The sequence below is a fragment of the Ornithorhynchus anatinus genome, chromosome 1, assembly GCF_004115215.2.
Source record: "Ornithorhynchus anatinus isolate Pmale09 chromosome 1, mOrnAna1.pri.v4, whole genome shotgun sequence".
NCBI classification, from domain to species: domain Eukaryota; kingdom Metazoa; phylum Chordata; class Mammalia; order Monotremata; family Ornithorhynchidae; genus Ornithorhynchus; species Ornithorhynchus anatinus.
The window spans coordinates 108417228-108433408 of record NC_041728.1 but is presented as its reverse complement, the minus strand read 5'-3'; the positions used below and the strand labels follow the sequence as shown (position 1 = coordinate 108433408).

At 42.8% G+C, this 16181-nt stretch overlaps 1 protein-coding gene across 5 annotated transcripts in view; it reads left to right on the top strand.

Moving 5' to 3' along the window:
• XRN1 (5'-3' exoribonuclease 1) overlaps positions 1 to 16181 on the top strand; it is a 108874-nt gene that overhangs the window by 43434 nt on the left and 49259 nt on the right. For all 5 annotated transcript variants that reach the window (XM_029050976.2, XM_029050893.2, XM_029050817.2 and 2 more), the window contains 9 exons: positions 1218 to 1284; positions 1582 to 1687; positions 3460 to 3549; positions 4151 to 4307; positions 6908 to 7027; positions 9346 to 9515; positions 10391 to 10511; positions 10608 to 10706; positions 13736 to 13839. In XM_029050976.2, coding sequence (XP_028906809.1) covers positions 1218 to 1284; positions 1582 to 1687; positions 3460 to 3549; positions 4151 to 4307; positions 6908 to 7027; positions 9346 to 9515; positions 10391 to 10511; positions 10608 to 10706; positions 13736 to 13839 — 1034 coding nt within the window. The remainder of the gene's footprint in view (positions 1 to 1217; positions 1285 to 1581; positions 1688 to 3459; positions 3550 to 4150; positions 4308 to 6907; positions 7028 to 9345; positions 9516 to 10390; positions 10512 to 10607; positions 10707 to 13735; positions 13840 to 16181) is intronic.

The window sequence follows — 16181 nt, the reverse complement described above, 5'->3', positions numbered from 1 at the left end:
GCTTGAATGCTCTATTAAGACACTAGCATCAAACATTTTCCAAGTTGGGTTTTAAACATTTGGCAGCTGAATGAAAACAGACTGCTTCACTGTTGCTGTTGAAAAAGGACTGTTTCCACTAACCCGGAGCTATTGATGTGTGTTGCTTCAGTCATGCCATCAAGGGAAACCTCCTAGACTGTAAAGCTCCTTATGGGCAGGGAACGTCTGCAACTCTGTTAGATCGTACTGTCCCAAGTGCTCAGTTTAGTGGTCTACACGCAGTAAGCACTCAGTAAATGTCACTGATTAAGCAGGGGCATGCCGGAACGAGAAACTCTTTGGCAGCCTACGTAGTCAGACGGCCTGTCCCACAGATAGGTGGTAGACCCCATTTCCTTATAAGGCCATAATGTTGAGGTGGAAATGGGTGGATTTGGATTGTACTTAAAACCCCAACTTCCAAAAATGAGGTGTAGGAGCTGGATGACCTCATTTAAGCTCCACTAATCCCTGCCTCATTCCTTGATGTAGGGTCTAACTGGGGTTTCGAGTTTTGCCTGTTTCTCCGTGCCTCCTGTGGTCGGCACTTGGACCCCTGAGAGTTGGGGAAATCACGCACTTAATCATAGAAGGCCAACCTAACCCAGCCCACCAACACTAGCTGTCGGGATGTCCTGTGTAGGCTACCCATTTTCAACCCTGACCAAAACAGGGCTCAAACCTCACGTTTCCCACACATGGAGTATTCACTTAGGCGAGATGACTCTTGTGAACTGCTGGTAGTGCAGTTTAGAGGCCCTAAATTGCAGGATAGGGACATGAGGTCACCCTTTCTCAGTTCAGGCCTGTCCTACTGCAGTCAACTGAGTGGACCCAATATGGAAGCAAGAGTGGAGAGAGAGAAAAATACCTTCAGTTTTCAGTGACAGAGCCAGTCTCTGGCAGTTCAGTTACTGAATGAGTTCGAAATGACCAGCCTGAAGTAGGGAAACCAGGAGGAAGATGGGCAGATGCAGGAGACTCCCTAAAAGATTACTAATTGTAAGGTCCTCCCACTCTCTGATCACTGCCCTTTTATTTGCAATAGCCTTGAAAATTCAAGTTGCCTGTTTTTGAATCTGGGACATGTACTACCTCAGAAAGAACCAAATGTATTTGTACCCAAAAAACTTGAATGGTTTATATTTTGAATTAACTTCTCTTATGTAATCTTGTGTCCATTTACCTTATGTTAGAGTCAAGAAAACTCCATATGTTTGGCTGCTTTAAACAAAACAGAAGGTGAAGCGACAACTTCTAAAAGTAAGAAAAAATAAATATGTATTGTAGTGCTGTCATCAGTTTCTGAAATACACATATTTTATACCCAGAACACACATCTTTCACATCTTTTCCTTATCAGTTCCACAGTAAATGAAGATGATCGCCTCAGTGATGATCCTTACTCGGTAGTTCATGGTTTGTTTAATGTTGCTCCTTCTGAGTTATGGAGTGGAAAGTTTCATAAACCAGAATTGTAGAATGACCTCAGGATCTATGAACACCTATTTTTGATGTGAAAGGAATATGTAAACCATTCTGCTGCTGATTTTGTTTCAGGTGTCTTGGAAGATGAGCCAGAAGATGATGACCTGTTTGAAACAGAGTTTAGACAATACAAGAGAACATATTATATGACAAAGATGGGAGTAGAAGTAGTTTCAGAGTGAGTTTGTTTCTTTATTTGTTAAAACCTAGGAAAAAAGCATCAAAAAAAAGGCAGCCTTAGTGGTTACAAAGAGATGGGAGGACCGTGGATTCAGGAGTCAACATTCAAGTTGTAACCCCCTAGTGCCATTTTTTTTTTATGGTATTTGTTAAGCGCTTAGTATGTTAGGCACTGAACTAAGCACTGGGGTAGATACAAGCCAATCAGGTTGGACCCAATCCATGTCCTGCACGGGGCTCACAGTATTAATCACCATTTGACAGATGAAGTAACTGAGGCCCAGAAAAGTTAAGTGATTTGCTCAAGTCCACACAGCTCACAAGTGGTGGAGCCGGCATTAGAACCCAGGTCCTCTGACTCCCAGGCCCATGCTCTTTCCACTAGTCCATGCTCCTTCTCCATCTTGGACCAGTGAGGTGCAAACTCACAATTCTTCCTATGAGGCCCATAGACAAGAATGGCTCATGGGTCCTGCCCTTCTCCATGTCTACCCTAGATTTGGGGTTAGAAGTGAATTAGCCTATTCTTGAGAAAGACAAGATTAGAGAAGCAGTGTAGCTTAGTGGAAAGAGCACGGGTTTGGGAGGCAGTGGTTGTGGGTTCTAAACCCGGCTCCGCCAGTTGTCTGCTGTGTGACTTTGGGAAGTCACTTCACTTCTGTGTGCCTCAGTTCATCTGTAAAATGGGGATTAAGACTGTTAGCCCCCCATGGGTCAACCTGACTACCTTGTATCTAACCCAGCGTTTAGAACAGTGTTTGGCACATAGTAGGCGCTTAACAAATACCATTATTATTATTAGAGTGTGGGTTAGGAGTTGCCATTAGTCACTCCAGAGGTGCCCATAGTACTGGATACTTTTTCAGAGCCTTTGTGGCTTACATAATAAATCGCATCAAATCAAGTAAGATGTTTTGATGGAGCGTGGCTCAGTGGGAAGCAGCGTGGCTCAGTGGAAAGAGCCCAGGCTTGGGAGTCAGAGGTCTATGGGTTCGAATCCCGACTCTGCCGCTTGTCAGCTGTGTGACTGTGGGCAAGTCACTTCACTTCTCTGTGCCTCAGTTACCTCAACTGTAAAATGGGGATTAACTGTGAGCCTCAGGTGGGACAACCTGATTTCCCTGTATCTTCCCCAGCACTTAGAACAGTGCTCTGCACATAGTAAGCGCTTAACAAATACCAACATTATTATTATTATTATAAACTTCTCTTTCATAATTTTCTTCTGTTGCATTATGCTTCTTTCCTCATCAAATCAAGTAAGATGTTTTGAGGGAAACTTCTCTTTCATAATTTTCTTCTGTTGCATTATGTTTCTTTCCCTATCATTTTTGCAATAAAGAATGTTAGTGCCCACTGCATAAACTGATAAGCCCAGCTGGTGTCAGTGATGGCCTGCTCTTTGATGCTGACATCACCCAGGCCTATTTGAGGGTTCAGCTCTAGGCCAGTACTGGTACAGATCACTAGTGTGAACCTGGGTAACTTCCCTTCTGGTGTCTCACTGCGTGGCCTGGACTCTGTCGAACTGCACTGACTGAGCATTGTACTTGCTGTAACTTCTATTGTTTTCCTCCCAATCAAGCATCCAGAATGATAGAATTGCCCCTCGGAGGTGATCGGAGTTAATTTAGCAGTGGCATTCCCTCATACAACCTTGTTTAGCGTAATCAGATAACACCAATAGAACTCTATCTGTTCCAGAAACCTTACCATGACTTTAGAAGTTCAGAATGAAGAAAGGTAAATTTAAGTCTTTTCCATTTTCAGTGAATTTCTGGCTGACCAGGCTGAGTGTTACATCCAGGCAATACAGTGGATTTTGCACTATTACTACCACGGAGTTCAATCCTGGAGTTGGTGAGAGAGAATCGGGGGGGGGGGGGTGGCAGATGATGATGATAATGTTTTGTTTCCTTTCTTTTTATCTTTTCCTATAAACTTGACTAATGGGATCCTCTTCTCTGAGAGTACCAAAGCATCCCCTCAGGAACTCCTTTTACCACTGATTCTCCCGGTGGCAACAGCTTCCGCTTTGATCCTCACCCATCTTCCTTAATATGTTGTGGGTTTGGGGGTGGCGTGGAGGTGGCCTACTGTGTTTATTAACAGAATCCTCGGGAATAGCCCCAGGCCTGCTCCCAAGAGGCAGGTAGCCACATGAGGGAGCTGTCAGAATGCAGGGCCCTGTAAATGAGCCTCTGGGCCCAGTAAGGGCACTTGGGATGCTCAGCAAACTTGCCCCCCAACCTCGGGCCCTTTTGTGCTGGAGTGACCTGTCTTACCCTAGAGTGTGAGAAAATGAAAAACTCACATCTGGCTAGTGAAAATAGTTCATCTTTTTGTGTGTGTATTGAATCAGAAATAACACTGAGATGCATAGTTATTTGAGACATGGTTTATCTTGTTCGTTGTACAAACTGTTCCTTTCCCTCGTTTAATTAACCTTTTTTTTTTTTAGGTTTTATCCCTATCATTATGCACCTTATCTATCAGACATTCGTAACATTAAGGAATTCAAAATCCAGTTTGAATTAGGAAAACCTTTCATGCCCTTTGAACAACTTCTTGCTGTACTTCCAGCAGCCAGCAAAGACTTGCTCCCTGTGTGTTACCAGGTGGGTTTTAAAACTGAAGTTGTTTTATCCTTCCTGCTCCACCCTCTTCATTCCATCCTTTCCTCTAAAAAAAAACAAACCCCTTGCTAGTTTGTCCTTTGGTATGCCTTTTACAAAGTTAAACTGAAAGACCCAAGTCATAAATGCTAGCCCATTGGGCTGATTACTGGGAGTTTGTGACTGTTTTGAATTTTTGCTGAAACTTGCTGGAGTGTTTGTCCATTTAACTGCTTCATGGAATAAATATTCTTGATTAAAATTGAAGTGCTGGAGGTATTCCAGTGGGTACAGGTGGATGACTGTTCCAGGAATGAGCACTGAAATGGAAGTTGACCAGCTATCAGTCTGTTGTATTTATTGAGCCCTGAGTATGTACCCAGCACTTAGGAGAGTATGATAGAATTAGTAGACCTAATCCCTGGCCTCAAGGAGTTTAAAGTCCAGTGGGGAAGAAAGATACTAAAATAAATTAAATGGGACGAAATGATGAGTATAAAAATATATTCCGTGGAGATGGGAGTACTGAAGGGCATAGGTGGCACAGAAGGGCTGAAGTGGCACTGTGGAAGATATAAATTTGGGAAATTAAAAATTAATTGGGGAAGGCTTCCTGGAGGAAAGGTAATTTCAGAAGGGCCCTGATGATGAGGAGAGTTAGTTCCAGAAAGGTGGGAAGATGAGAGTAGAGATGGGCACAGGATGGATGTGGAGGCGGCCTGGTGGGCAGATGAACTTGAAAGGAATGAAGTGTCCGCATTGGGGTATATTGGAAAAGAGTGCGGTTAAGAGGCAACTGAAAGCTGATTTGACTGCCTTAAAGCTAGTGGTGAAGAGTAGCTAGGGAAAAAGGAAGAAAAGGAAATGCGAAGCCTTGAGAAGAATGTGAGCGGTAGAAAGGAAACAAGTAAAAGTAAAGGAAAAGACCAGGGTGTCCCAGAGCTTTAATACAGGAAAAAATGTGTTTCCCAGTGTGCCATGGAGTCGGGAGTGCAGGTTCATCCAAAATTCTACTTAAGAGAAGGAGGGAGATTCCCAAAATGACAGAAAGTGAAATCCGTCCAGAAGCCCAGCAGTCCTTGGAAACTGCAAGGAGCAGACGTCAGTGAAGAGAAGCTCTTTGATTAATTGAACCATAGGCCTACTGAATTTCAGGCATTTAGTTAGGACTCAGTTCATGAAAATCCTGTCTCACCACCAGCCTCTGAAGCAGGTGCTCTAAGAAAAACTATTAGCTAGTCATTTTAGGCAGGAGTCCCAGAGGGAGCTTATCATTATTACTATTATTATTCTTATTTGAGGGGAACTAGCAACAAAAGTCATGCTTACGGTGTGCAGAGCACTCTTTTAAGTGTTAGTGTGTTTTCTTTGGAGCACTTAGTACAGTGCTCTGCATGTAATGTGCATGGCTTATGTTGCTGGGTCCCCTCTAATAATAATAGTTGTAGTATTTGTTAAGTACTCACAATGTGCCAAGAACTTTACTAAGCATTGGGTAGATACGAGATAATTAGATTGGACACCGCAACTGTCCACGTGCCACTCACAGCCTAGGAGCTAGTGTCATTGAATCTCCATTTTACACATGAGGAAACCCAGTAATAGTGACTTGGCCAAGGTCACCCAGCAGACAAATGGAGCCGTGATAAGAATGCAGATGCTCTGACTTCCAGGCCTGTAGCTCTTTTCACTAGGCCATGCTGCTTCTTGGGAAAAGGGAACATGCCTAGCAACTCTATTGTATTGTGTTCTCCCAAGTGTTTAGTTAGTGCTCTGCACACAGCAAACGCTCAGTAATAATGGTTGACAAGTGCTCAATGCATACTATTGGTTGATCCTTGCAGTTTATTAGTAATAATTATTATTATGGTATGTGTTAAGGTGCTTACTATGTGCCAGGCACTGTTCTAAGTGCTGGGGTAGATAACAAGATAATTAGGCTTACAGTCTTAATCCCCATTTTACAGATGAGGTAACTGAGGCACAGAGAAGTTAAGTAACTTGCCCAAAGTCATACAGCTGATAAGTGGCAGAGCTGGGATTAGAACCCACGACTTCTGACTCCCAAGCCCGTGCTCTTTCCACAGCGTCCTTCCTTTCAGGGGTTGGACTTAAATACCTCCTGATGGATGTGAGTAAATGAATTTGACCTCTTTGTCTAATTAAGCATCCCAGAATATCCATCTGTTCAGTTATTGCATCTTCTTGGTGAGGATGCTGGGAATCTTCTGGCCTGGGAATACACGCTTCCTTAAGGTTTTGGTCCTCACTTGGGCTGGATAAAGCCCCACAGGGAGTGCTGGGTGTCCCCACCACCTCATTCACAATCTGAGTCCTAGCCACATTTGGCTAATAGGTTTACTACTCTTTGGACGAGAGGAGTTTGACTCCTCACTCTTTGGGAGGAGTGGGATGAGATGCCTTTGGGAGGAAAAAGGGAGGAAGAACAGCGTTGGAACAAAAGAGGCAGGGCGCAAAAATCCAACCACGGTTTTTTGGGGTTTTTTTTGGATCTCAGGTAGTCAATCAAAATTATGGTGTGTCGTCTCTGAACTCTTCTCCTGTTTTTTTGTTGGGTTTTTTTTTTTTTTTTTGGCCTGCAGCACCTGATGACGAGTGAAGACTCACCAATCATAGAGTATTATCCAACCGATTTTAAAACCGACCTGAATGGGAAGCAACAGGAATGGGAAGCGGTAGTATTGATCCCCTTCATTGATGAGGTGAGGGTGCAAACCTTAATGTATGGCTGAACCTTGGAATTTGCAGGACTAGGGTTCGTGGTAATAATGTTGGTATTTGTTAAGCGCTTACTATGTGCCGAGCACTGTTCTAAGCGCTGGGGTAGACATAGGGGAATCAGGTTGTCCCACATGGGGCTCACAGTCTTAATCCCCATTTTACAGATGAGGGAACTGAGGCACAGAGAAGTTAAGTGAGTGGTACTGGTTCTCAGTGTGGGTTCAACTTTTCAGACATTTGAAAAATGGGAAATTAAAGCACAGAATCTCAAGATTACCCCAAGGAGTTCACTCAGAATCGAACTCAGTCATTGCCTGGATCCCCTGGAGAAATAATTGATCTTCATTATGTGGCTGACTTTGAATACTAATAAAAATCTGTAGCATTTCATATCTTATCCTGGGGAGGGTAGCGGTCTCAGCCCTATCAGCAAATGAAAATTAAAAATTGGACTTATCAGCTTCTTAGAAAAGGAAAATAGCATAGACTGTGCCTTAGGAAAAGTGTTTGCTTTCTTTTGCCCTGTCTATAAGCCAGAATATTAAATTATCTGTGTGAAGCAAAATGGATTTTATCTTGAAATCACTCCTGGGAAATGAAATATTCTTGGAGATGGCTGATGTTTATTTCTCCACTCTCTCTTCCAGAGCCTCTGGTAGATTCCACATGTAATTATAATATCCCAGTATTTTCCCGTTACTGTTATAGAAATAAAGGAATTTACTGGGGCCTGGTGGCTACAATCCCCTATACCAATTCCTTAGAAAAGTTCAACCTGCCTCAGGAGTTTAAACTCCCCGTCCACAAGGAGTTTAAGCTGTTACTGGGGAGACAGACATGAAAATATTTCAAAAAGGGTAATCAGAATCAGTATATTGACTGAACAGTTGATTTTGTGTGTGTGTAAAGAAAATGTTGGGGATGATAGAAATAAACGTGCTGTTGTGTACACTTGTCTTCTGTGTCAAATGATTTTGTCTTTCCAACAAATAATTAAGATCATTTTGTATATGCACTAAATTTGAGGGGTTTCATAGTGTTGTGGGAAGATTTGACCATTAAGCAAAGGCTAAAGATGGAACTAGGAAGATTTGCATAATTTTCTGCTTCCCAAAGGAGGACAGTTTTTTCAATTAGTGGCAATAGGAGGCAGCACAGCCTAGGAGGAAAAGCATAGAGCTAGGAGCCAAAGGACCTGGATTCTAATCCCGGCTCTGCCATTTGCCCAGGCAAGTGACTTAACTTCTCTCAGCCTCCTTTTCCTCAACTGTAAAATAGGGGTTCAGTATCTGTTCTCCCTCCTATTTAGACTGAGAGCCCAATGTGGAACAGGGACTGTGTCCAACCTGATTAACTTGTTTTTACCCCGGGCTTAGAACGGTGATTGAAACATAGTAAGCACTTAAATACCATTAATTTTTAAAAATACTTTGATTTCATAGAAGCTGTTTAAAATGTGTATGCCAGAAGGAAAAGTAGAATTAGGAATATACACTTGGTGGCTAAATGGTGTCCAGTATAAAGTGTCCAGAAGTGAAACAATAATAATTATGGTATTTGTTAAGTGCTTACTATGTGCCAGGCACTGTACTGAGCGCTGGAGTGGATACAAGCAAATTTGGGTTGGACACAGTCCCTGGATCACATGGAGCTCAAGGCCTCAATCCCCATTTTACAGTGCTCTGCACATAGTAAGCGCTCAATAAATACGATTGAATGAATGAATTTTACAGGTGAGGTAACTGAGGCCCATAGAAGTGACTTGCCCAAGGTCACACAGCAGACAAATGGCGGAGCCAGGATTAGAACCCATGACCTTCTGACTCCCAGGCCCGTACTCTATTACGCCATCCTGGTCTTTCCCTTCTGCTCCAGGGTAGTCAGGATGTACCCTCAGCACTGCAGGGAGGGGAGGGGCCTCCTTACACCTCGTCCTACATGACAGCAGAGGATAATTTTCTGGTCTTGGGCTGTAGCTTAGTTGCTCCCTTCCCAGCTCCCCACAGCGCTTCTCTGTCAAATTGTGTGGTTGTCAGTGGAGAGACAGTGGTAGGGCCCACCCAAGAAGACCTCCAAATGCCATTGGACTAGTCAGTGAAGGCAAAACCTTGGCAAAAGCGTTTGTATAACAGTTCCCTCTCCTACCTCCGCACTGCTCACTGACCCTTTCGCCTTCCCTGTGGAGAAGACCGGGGAAGTCGAAGCTTGCTTATGTACTGTCCTGGGAGGTCCTTTCTCTAGTTGAATTTTTCTGATTATTTCTAACCCTTATTCCATTTCTGAATTCTGTCTAACCCAGAACCGATTGCTGCAAGCCATGGAGCCTTGTAACAAGAACCTGAAAAAAGAAGAAGAGACTAGAAATAGGCACAGTGAGTGTCTGATGTGCTCTTACGACAAAGAGTTAGAGTTCAGATACCTCTCACCATGGCCCGAAAAGTTCCCTGCCATAGAAAGATGTCACACAAGGTAATGGTGTGGTAATTAGCTCGTGTGGACAGGGAATGGGTCTACCGATTTTGTTGTATCCTCCCAAGTGCTTAGTACAGTGCTGTGCACATAGTAAGCATTCAGTAAATACATTTGATAGATTGAATTATTTCTGTAAAGCCAAGAATGCATCTTTGGAATGCAGGCATTCCTGCTTTGATGAGGAAGTAGCATTTTTGAAAACCTTCAGTGTAAAACTCACATTGTGTCCTCCTTTGTTTCAGTAGGAGAGACGATGTTTAGGGAAAGGAAAGGAAGTTTGAAAATAATTTAAAATGTACATGGTTTCTGTCATATCCTAGTGCAATTCAAGGCTGCTGAGAAAAACAAGCATTCTAAAACTTGTTTCAATCAGTCTGCTTCATCAGATCCTTACTCTGACTGAAAAATCTGGCATTTGTCAGTGGAGTACAAATTGCAACTGTTTAAAACCCAATTTTAATAAATAGTGAATTCCAAATAGTTCAGTTTCTTCCTTTTGTGATGCTAATAATAGTATTGCAGTGTGATCCTGTCATTTTGTTTGAATCAGATTTTTAGGTGATCCCTGGCAGAGCTGGGTCAAACTGTAATAAATTCACAGCCGTTTTATGCTAATTATATTCCTCCACCATGTACTATCCAAAACACTCCAAAATGCTGTTCTGACAGGACTGCCTATATTCCTGTTTTGTTCATAGATAGATAATAACTGGTGGTTTCTGTGTGTTAGAAGGAGGCGGGCAATTTTGGTTCCTTTCATTAAAAGCAATCTTTTTAGTTGTCTTAAAATAACAAGAAGTAAAAGGAAATTACAAAATGTTTTTTGCTCAGACTGTTATTGATTTTCCCTCTAAAATCTCTGCAATTTTTAGGTATTCACTAATATCTCTAGATGCTTGGCATGTAGATATTAGCCACAACACGATAACTAAAGTTGACCAGAAGGCATTATATTTCTGTGGTTTTCCCACTTTGAAACACATCAAACATAAGGTTAGTAGTGATCTGTTTTTCAATTTAATTGGTCGTTCATGTGGAGTTCCCAGAGAAAGGAATTCAAATGGGATTCTCTGTGTTTTCCTTGTGCAGTTTTATTTGAAGAAGGCTGGGGTTCAAGTATTCCAGCAGAGCAGCCGTGGAGAAAACATGCTATTGGAAATCCATGTGAATGAGCAACCAAATGAACTTGTAAGCATCTCTTACTGTTTAAAAAACCAACTCTCTGCCTCTGGAGAGAGAGGAAATCATTTATAGTGGACTTGCGTTATTATCCCAAAGTGCTATGAGCCAACAGAATTATGTGTTGTCCCTAGTAGCTAAGTGGTGACTTTTAACAAATAACCTCGTTTTTTCCATAATCTGTGCTTCCCTACTCATTTTGGCTAAATCACCCTTAAGGAATTAGGAAATGTTTTCCCAACAACGTGAGCCTTTTTGGCTCAGCTTACTGCATTATTGAAATAAACTACTTAGGTCCATGGCATTAGAATGGGTGAGTTGTTTAGTGCAAGGATTTTCTAGAGTAAAACTGTACATTATAGGGGAAATGGGTGGAGAATTAGGTATCGATGAACTAATAAAGGGGAGGAGGATAAATTTGGAGGAACAAGTTTAACTTCTGTCGTGAGAATTTGAGAAGTGCAATCTTTGAATACAAAGATACAAGTCAGATTGTTTATATCATAAAATATTGATTCTATTTAGTTCAGTAATTTTCACCTGAAGATTAATAGAGTTTGTGAGTGGAGAAAACAGCCCGGTGACCCGAATCCTGTTTTTGTCTTTGGATATGCTTTGAGAAATTTTAAACCACTGAGTTCAATTTCCCTGCTTTAAATTTAGGTTACATCCTCAGGAGAGAAAGATCTTGTATACAATTACAGAGTTACCGGTGATTATCGTGGGTGGTTTTATTGGTGTGGGCTCGACACTACACCAGCCAGTTAGGAGAACGAGCTTGCTAGACGCGATCATTAACAATATTGAAACCTGTTTTGATAGCATCGAGAGTACTGAAATCAAGTAGCACCAGTGAACAAACTTGTAAATCGGTATTCTGTTCAGGCATATTAAAAGCCACTTACTAGCTGTCCGATACCTGTAATGTCAGTCTGAGAGCTCACTATGTGCAGAGCACTGTACTAAGCCTTCGGAAGAGTACAGTATAATAATACAATAGTTATTCCCTGCCCACAGTGAGCTTTATAGACTAGAAGGGACAAGCACTGATGAGTTTCTGCTTCTTATCAGGTTTTTCAGAATGTGAAAAGCAGAAATAGCAGTCCAAATTTCTGACCTCTCAGCTTTTCCTAAAAACAGGAAGCCCACTGAGGTAGTCTAATATCTTTCTCTCAGAGAGAATAGATTAGCAAAGGGAAAGAGAGACCTGGAAAGGAAGACAAGAGGCTCCAAAACCTTTTTGGGCCAGTACTTCATTGGTTCATTCGCTCGTATTTATTAAGTGCTTACTGTGTGCAGACCATTGTATTAAGCACTTGGGAAAGTGCAATACAACGATAAACACTGACAATCCTTGCCCACAACAAGCTCTCAGTCTCACAGTACGACATTGAGAGGCCAAAGATAAAAATTGAGAACTGAGGACAGATTGAGAAAAAGAAGGAGAAATGAAAAGTTAAAACTACAGAATGACAGGCTGTGGAGTCTAGAGGCAGAAGGCAAAGGGGATGAGGTAGGACTTAGCATCGGCTCTGACTCCATGGAGCCCAAGGGGGCAGTCACCTCCATCAGCTTGGCATTTTCCTCTTCCTCTCCTTCAAGAGTGTTGGATAGAACAGACAGCCAGAGGCAGACCAATTGCCCCTTTTTATTTATGGCATTTGCGAAGCACTTACTGTGTTCCAGGCACTGTACTAAGCACTGGGGTAGATAGAAGCTAATCAAGTCGGATACAGTCCCTGTCTCAAATGGTGCTCACAGCCTTAATCCCCATTTTACAGAGGAGGTAGTTGAGGCCCAGAGAAGTGAAATGACTTGCCATAGGACACGCAGCAGACAAATGACCAAGCCGGGATTAGAACCCAGGTCTCTCTGTCTCCCAGGCCTGTGCTCTATCACCTAGGCCGCACTGCTTCTTTTGAAGCTGAAAAGAGAGGTGGAGCAGAGATAATGGCATTCCAGATCCAGTGCAACTCTTTCTTGTCTAGTGCACTGGCTTCTGCTACCATCAGCAAGGATTCGGGACCCCGTGGGGTAGCTCCAGGCCTTGTGGGGTTCCCATCATCCTCACTGGGCTGTGAGACCAAGCCAATTTTGCTGTCACCCTTGACGCCCGGGGGGCAAACCATTCGAGACCATTGCTCCCCTTCGGTCCTCAACAGGATCACTCTTGGTGCCGTTGCTGGAAATGATGGCAGTGAGTGGCCAGCTTACTGGGCAAGGAGGGGACGCACAACTTTGCCGGGTGGCTCATCCCCCCGGACACCGGGGCTGGTGGGGAAGGTTTCGGCAGAAACTCCATAGGCCGTAGTAATAATGATGATGATGGTATTTGTTAAGCCCTTACTATGTGCCAACCACTGTTCTGAGCTCTAGGGTAGATACAAGGTAATCAGCTTGTCCCACTTGGGGCTCACAGTCTTCATCTCCATTTTGCAGATGAGGTAACTGAGGCACAGAGAAGTGAAGTGACTTGCCCAAAGTCACACAGCTGACAAGTGGCAGAGCGGTAATTAGAACCCACGGCCTCTGACTCCCAAGCCTGTGCTCTTTCCACTAAGCCATGCTGGCCAGGCACTGTCGTTGCAGTAGAAGGGCAGTTTCTCAAACTTTCGGGTCAGAAATTAAATTTGTCCCTCTTCCCCCCCAACCACACTCACACCCCAAGTTCACTTTCAGGCTTAAAATGAAAAATTGACCCTCCTGGGACGTAGGAAAGAGAAACAAAAGAACGTTAGTCAACCTGTAAAGGAAATGCTCCAGAATTTTAAGGAAAATAGAGCTACAAGAAATCGAGACCACATGAAGGTGGGCGAGAGGAAAGGGGAATGTTCTTGAATTTTAAATGGAAAATGCACTTAAACTTGAAAAGAAGTACTAGCTGAAATGATTGTGGGTGAAGTTCTATTATAGTTGAAAGTGTAAGGTAAATGTTTCTGAAAAACAATCTGGTATTACAAAATTGTCTTCTCTGTCCTGGATATAAGTTTAGTTCAGCTAATAAAGTACTAAAATATGTGATCTCTTTTTTCTTAAAGACAATAGAGAATGTAGCCGCATCGGTGCTTGGCAAGTCTGTTTTTGTTAATTGGCCCCACCTTGAAGAAGCCAGAGTCGTAGCTGTATCAGATGGAGAAACTAAGTAAGTGAGATGCCTACAAAGTTATTTTTCCGATGTATTCAGGTTTGTTGTGATTCCTGTTGTATTTAACTAGCCCATTGCCCACTTCAAATTTTAGTAGGAGTTTTTATCCAGTAGTACCAAATTATTCATGAGGAATAATTTGCTTGCATCAGAAAGAACTGTGGAAGAATTCTGCTAAATTCCAGGTGCTTATGTATGCCTTTGTCACCAAGAAAATAAATCGCCTTTCTAAATTCAAAGTCCTAAACTTTGTCATCCAAAAGTCAACGTTTTTGTAAGGCTTATTGAATCTGAACCAAGAATGTTTTTACTGTTCTCTTTTAAGGATTGCCTAGCTGCACAGACCACTCATTCGTCTCAGGAGGCAACATTTTCCTTTGGATTGTCACAACCACCTGCTAATTTTCCAATAGCTGTATCATCTAGGTAGTTAATATGTCCAAATCCTAGAACTTAGCAGGTACCCCTGCCTTAAGTATCCCAAGTTTAAGCTTCAGATTACTAAAAAAGTTGTTGTATTTGGTTATTCCAGAATACTAGTCACATTTTTGTCTTGCTGTGAATGTTTAACATTTTCAGTTACTTAGAAGGAATATCGAGTCTCCTAAAACACCTGGAGTTTATATGCCTTAGTATTATAGTGTATTGTGCAGTTTATTTCTCAGAGAAATTTTGAGAAAAATGCAAATATGCACTCTTAGACAAGGATTCTTTTCTTAAGCAATATTCTCACTATTTAGTTTTACCCCCAGTTAGCTGAAAAAAATGAAAAATGTGGTTTTCTGAATGAGGAAATCCATCAGTAAGGCTCTGAATTGGAAACCTCAAATAAGTGTTTCTTTGGGGTCCCATCTCTTTGGCTGCTAATACCACTGCAAGTAGAGAGCCGTTGCCATTGGACAAGAATGACTTCAGCAACAAAGAGCTAATTACAGAAAATCAAGCACTGTATCACCAACACTTCCTAGAATCCCGACAGAAGGCAGGCCGATTGCAGCCTACATGGTGACATTTAGATTGGGTTAAGGTTGCCGAGTTGTGGAATGCCAAGGATGGGAAGATCAGCATCAAGCCAGGGACTTCTGTGGGGTCACTAGACACACATGCCCTTACTGCCACACAGTCACAACTCAGTGACTGTGGCTCCACGCTGAAGAAAAGCGTGTTGCTCCATGCTGAAGAAAAGAGAATATAACAATATGGGAGCATGAGACCTTCATTTCAATTTTGGAGGATATAACCGTTTCAGTTGCAGGGGTAAAAAATGAGAAAACTCATGGCTGTAACAGCAGACTTGCTGACATTAGCACACAGAGGGATGTTTTCCTCAGATGTTCTTTCTAGGCTTTTCCTCAGTATGTGGGTCACCTTAGAAATACTGAGGGATTTTCAAGATGCCACCGTCACCTTGAACATTAAAAAGAAAGACAAGAAAACTGACTATAGAAGTGATTGCAGGAAGCCATTGCTCTTGGTTGCTCCTGTCGAAAACCTAACCGGTTCCTTCAGACGAGCTACTGGAGAATATTGTTAGCTATGGGCTCCGAGAATTGCAGTTTAATTTCAGAGCACAAGTGAGCACATCATCCAAGAATCGATATTATCGCGTCTATTGTCGTGTCTACCAACATTATTATTATTTTGGGCTCAGAGACAATGCAGGAATGTTGTACAATCGCAGGAGATCTGAACTTTGGCAGCTGCTAAACCAATTGGGTTGCACAGAGAAGTTCAAAAGGATCCTACCGCAGTAATATGTCCAGTTGTGTCAGAGTTGAAGGTGCTGGGTGTGATCCTTTGCCCGTCACCGAGCTAGGTTTATATCGAGAAGCCCAAGAGACCTAAAAAGTGACTTGTAGTGTGGACCCCTGGGAAACTTTTCCAAGTCGACCCATCTGTACTCTTGACTCTGCTCGGGAACCACACCCCCAAAAGACAGGCACGTGATTGTGATTGTGAACTGCTAAGTCCTGGGGATGGCCAGTGGAATCTCAGCAAACTTCCAGTCAAAGTACACAGGTTGGAAATAGGGGAGCAGTCAGAATGACAAACCTTCCCCTCCACCAACCAATGCAAGGTGAGAGGCAAGCAGCAGCATTGAGGTAGAGGCATGGCATAGTGATAGAGCACAGGTCTGGGAGTCAGACGGTCATGGGTTCTAATCCCAGCTCTGCCACTTGTCTGCCGTGTGACCTTGGGCAAGTCACTTCACTCCTCTGGGCCTCAGTTACCTCATCTGTAAAATGAGGATGGAGACTGTGAGCCCCACATGGGACAGAGACCGTGCACAACTTGATTTGCTTGTATCCAACCCAGCGCTAGAACAGTGCCTGGCACAT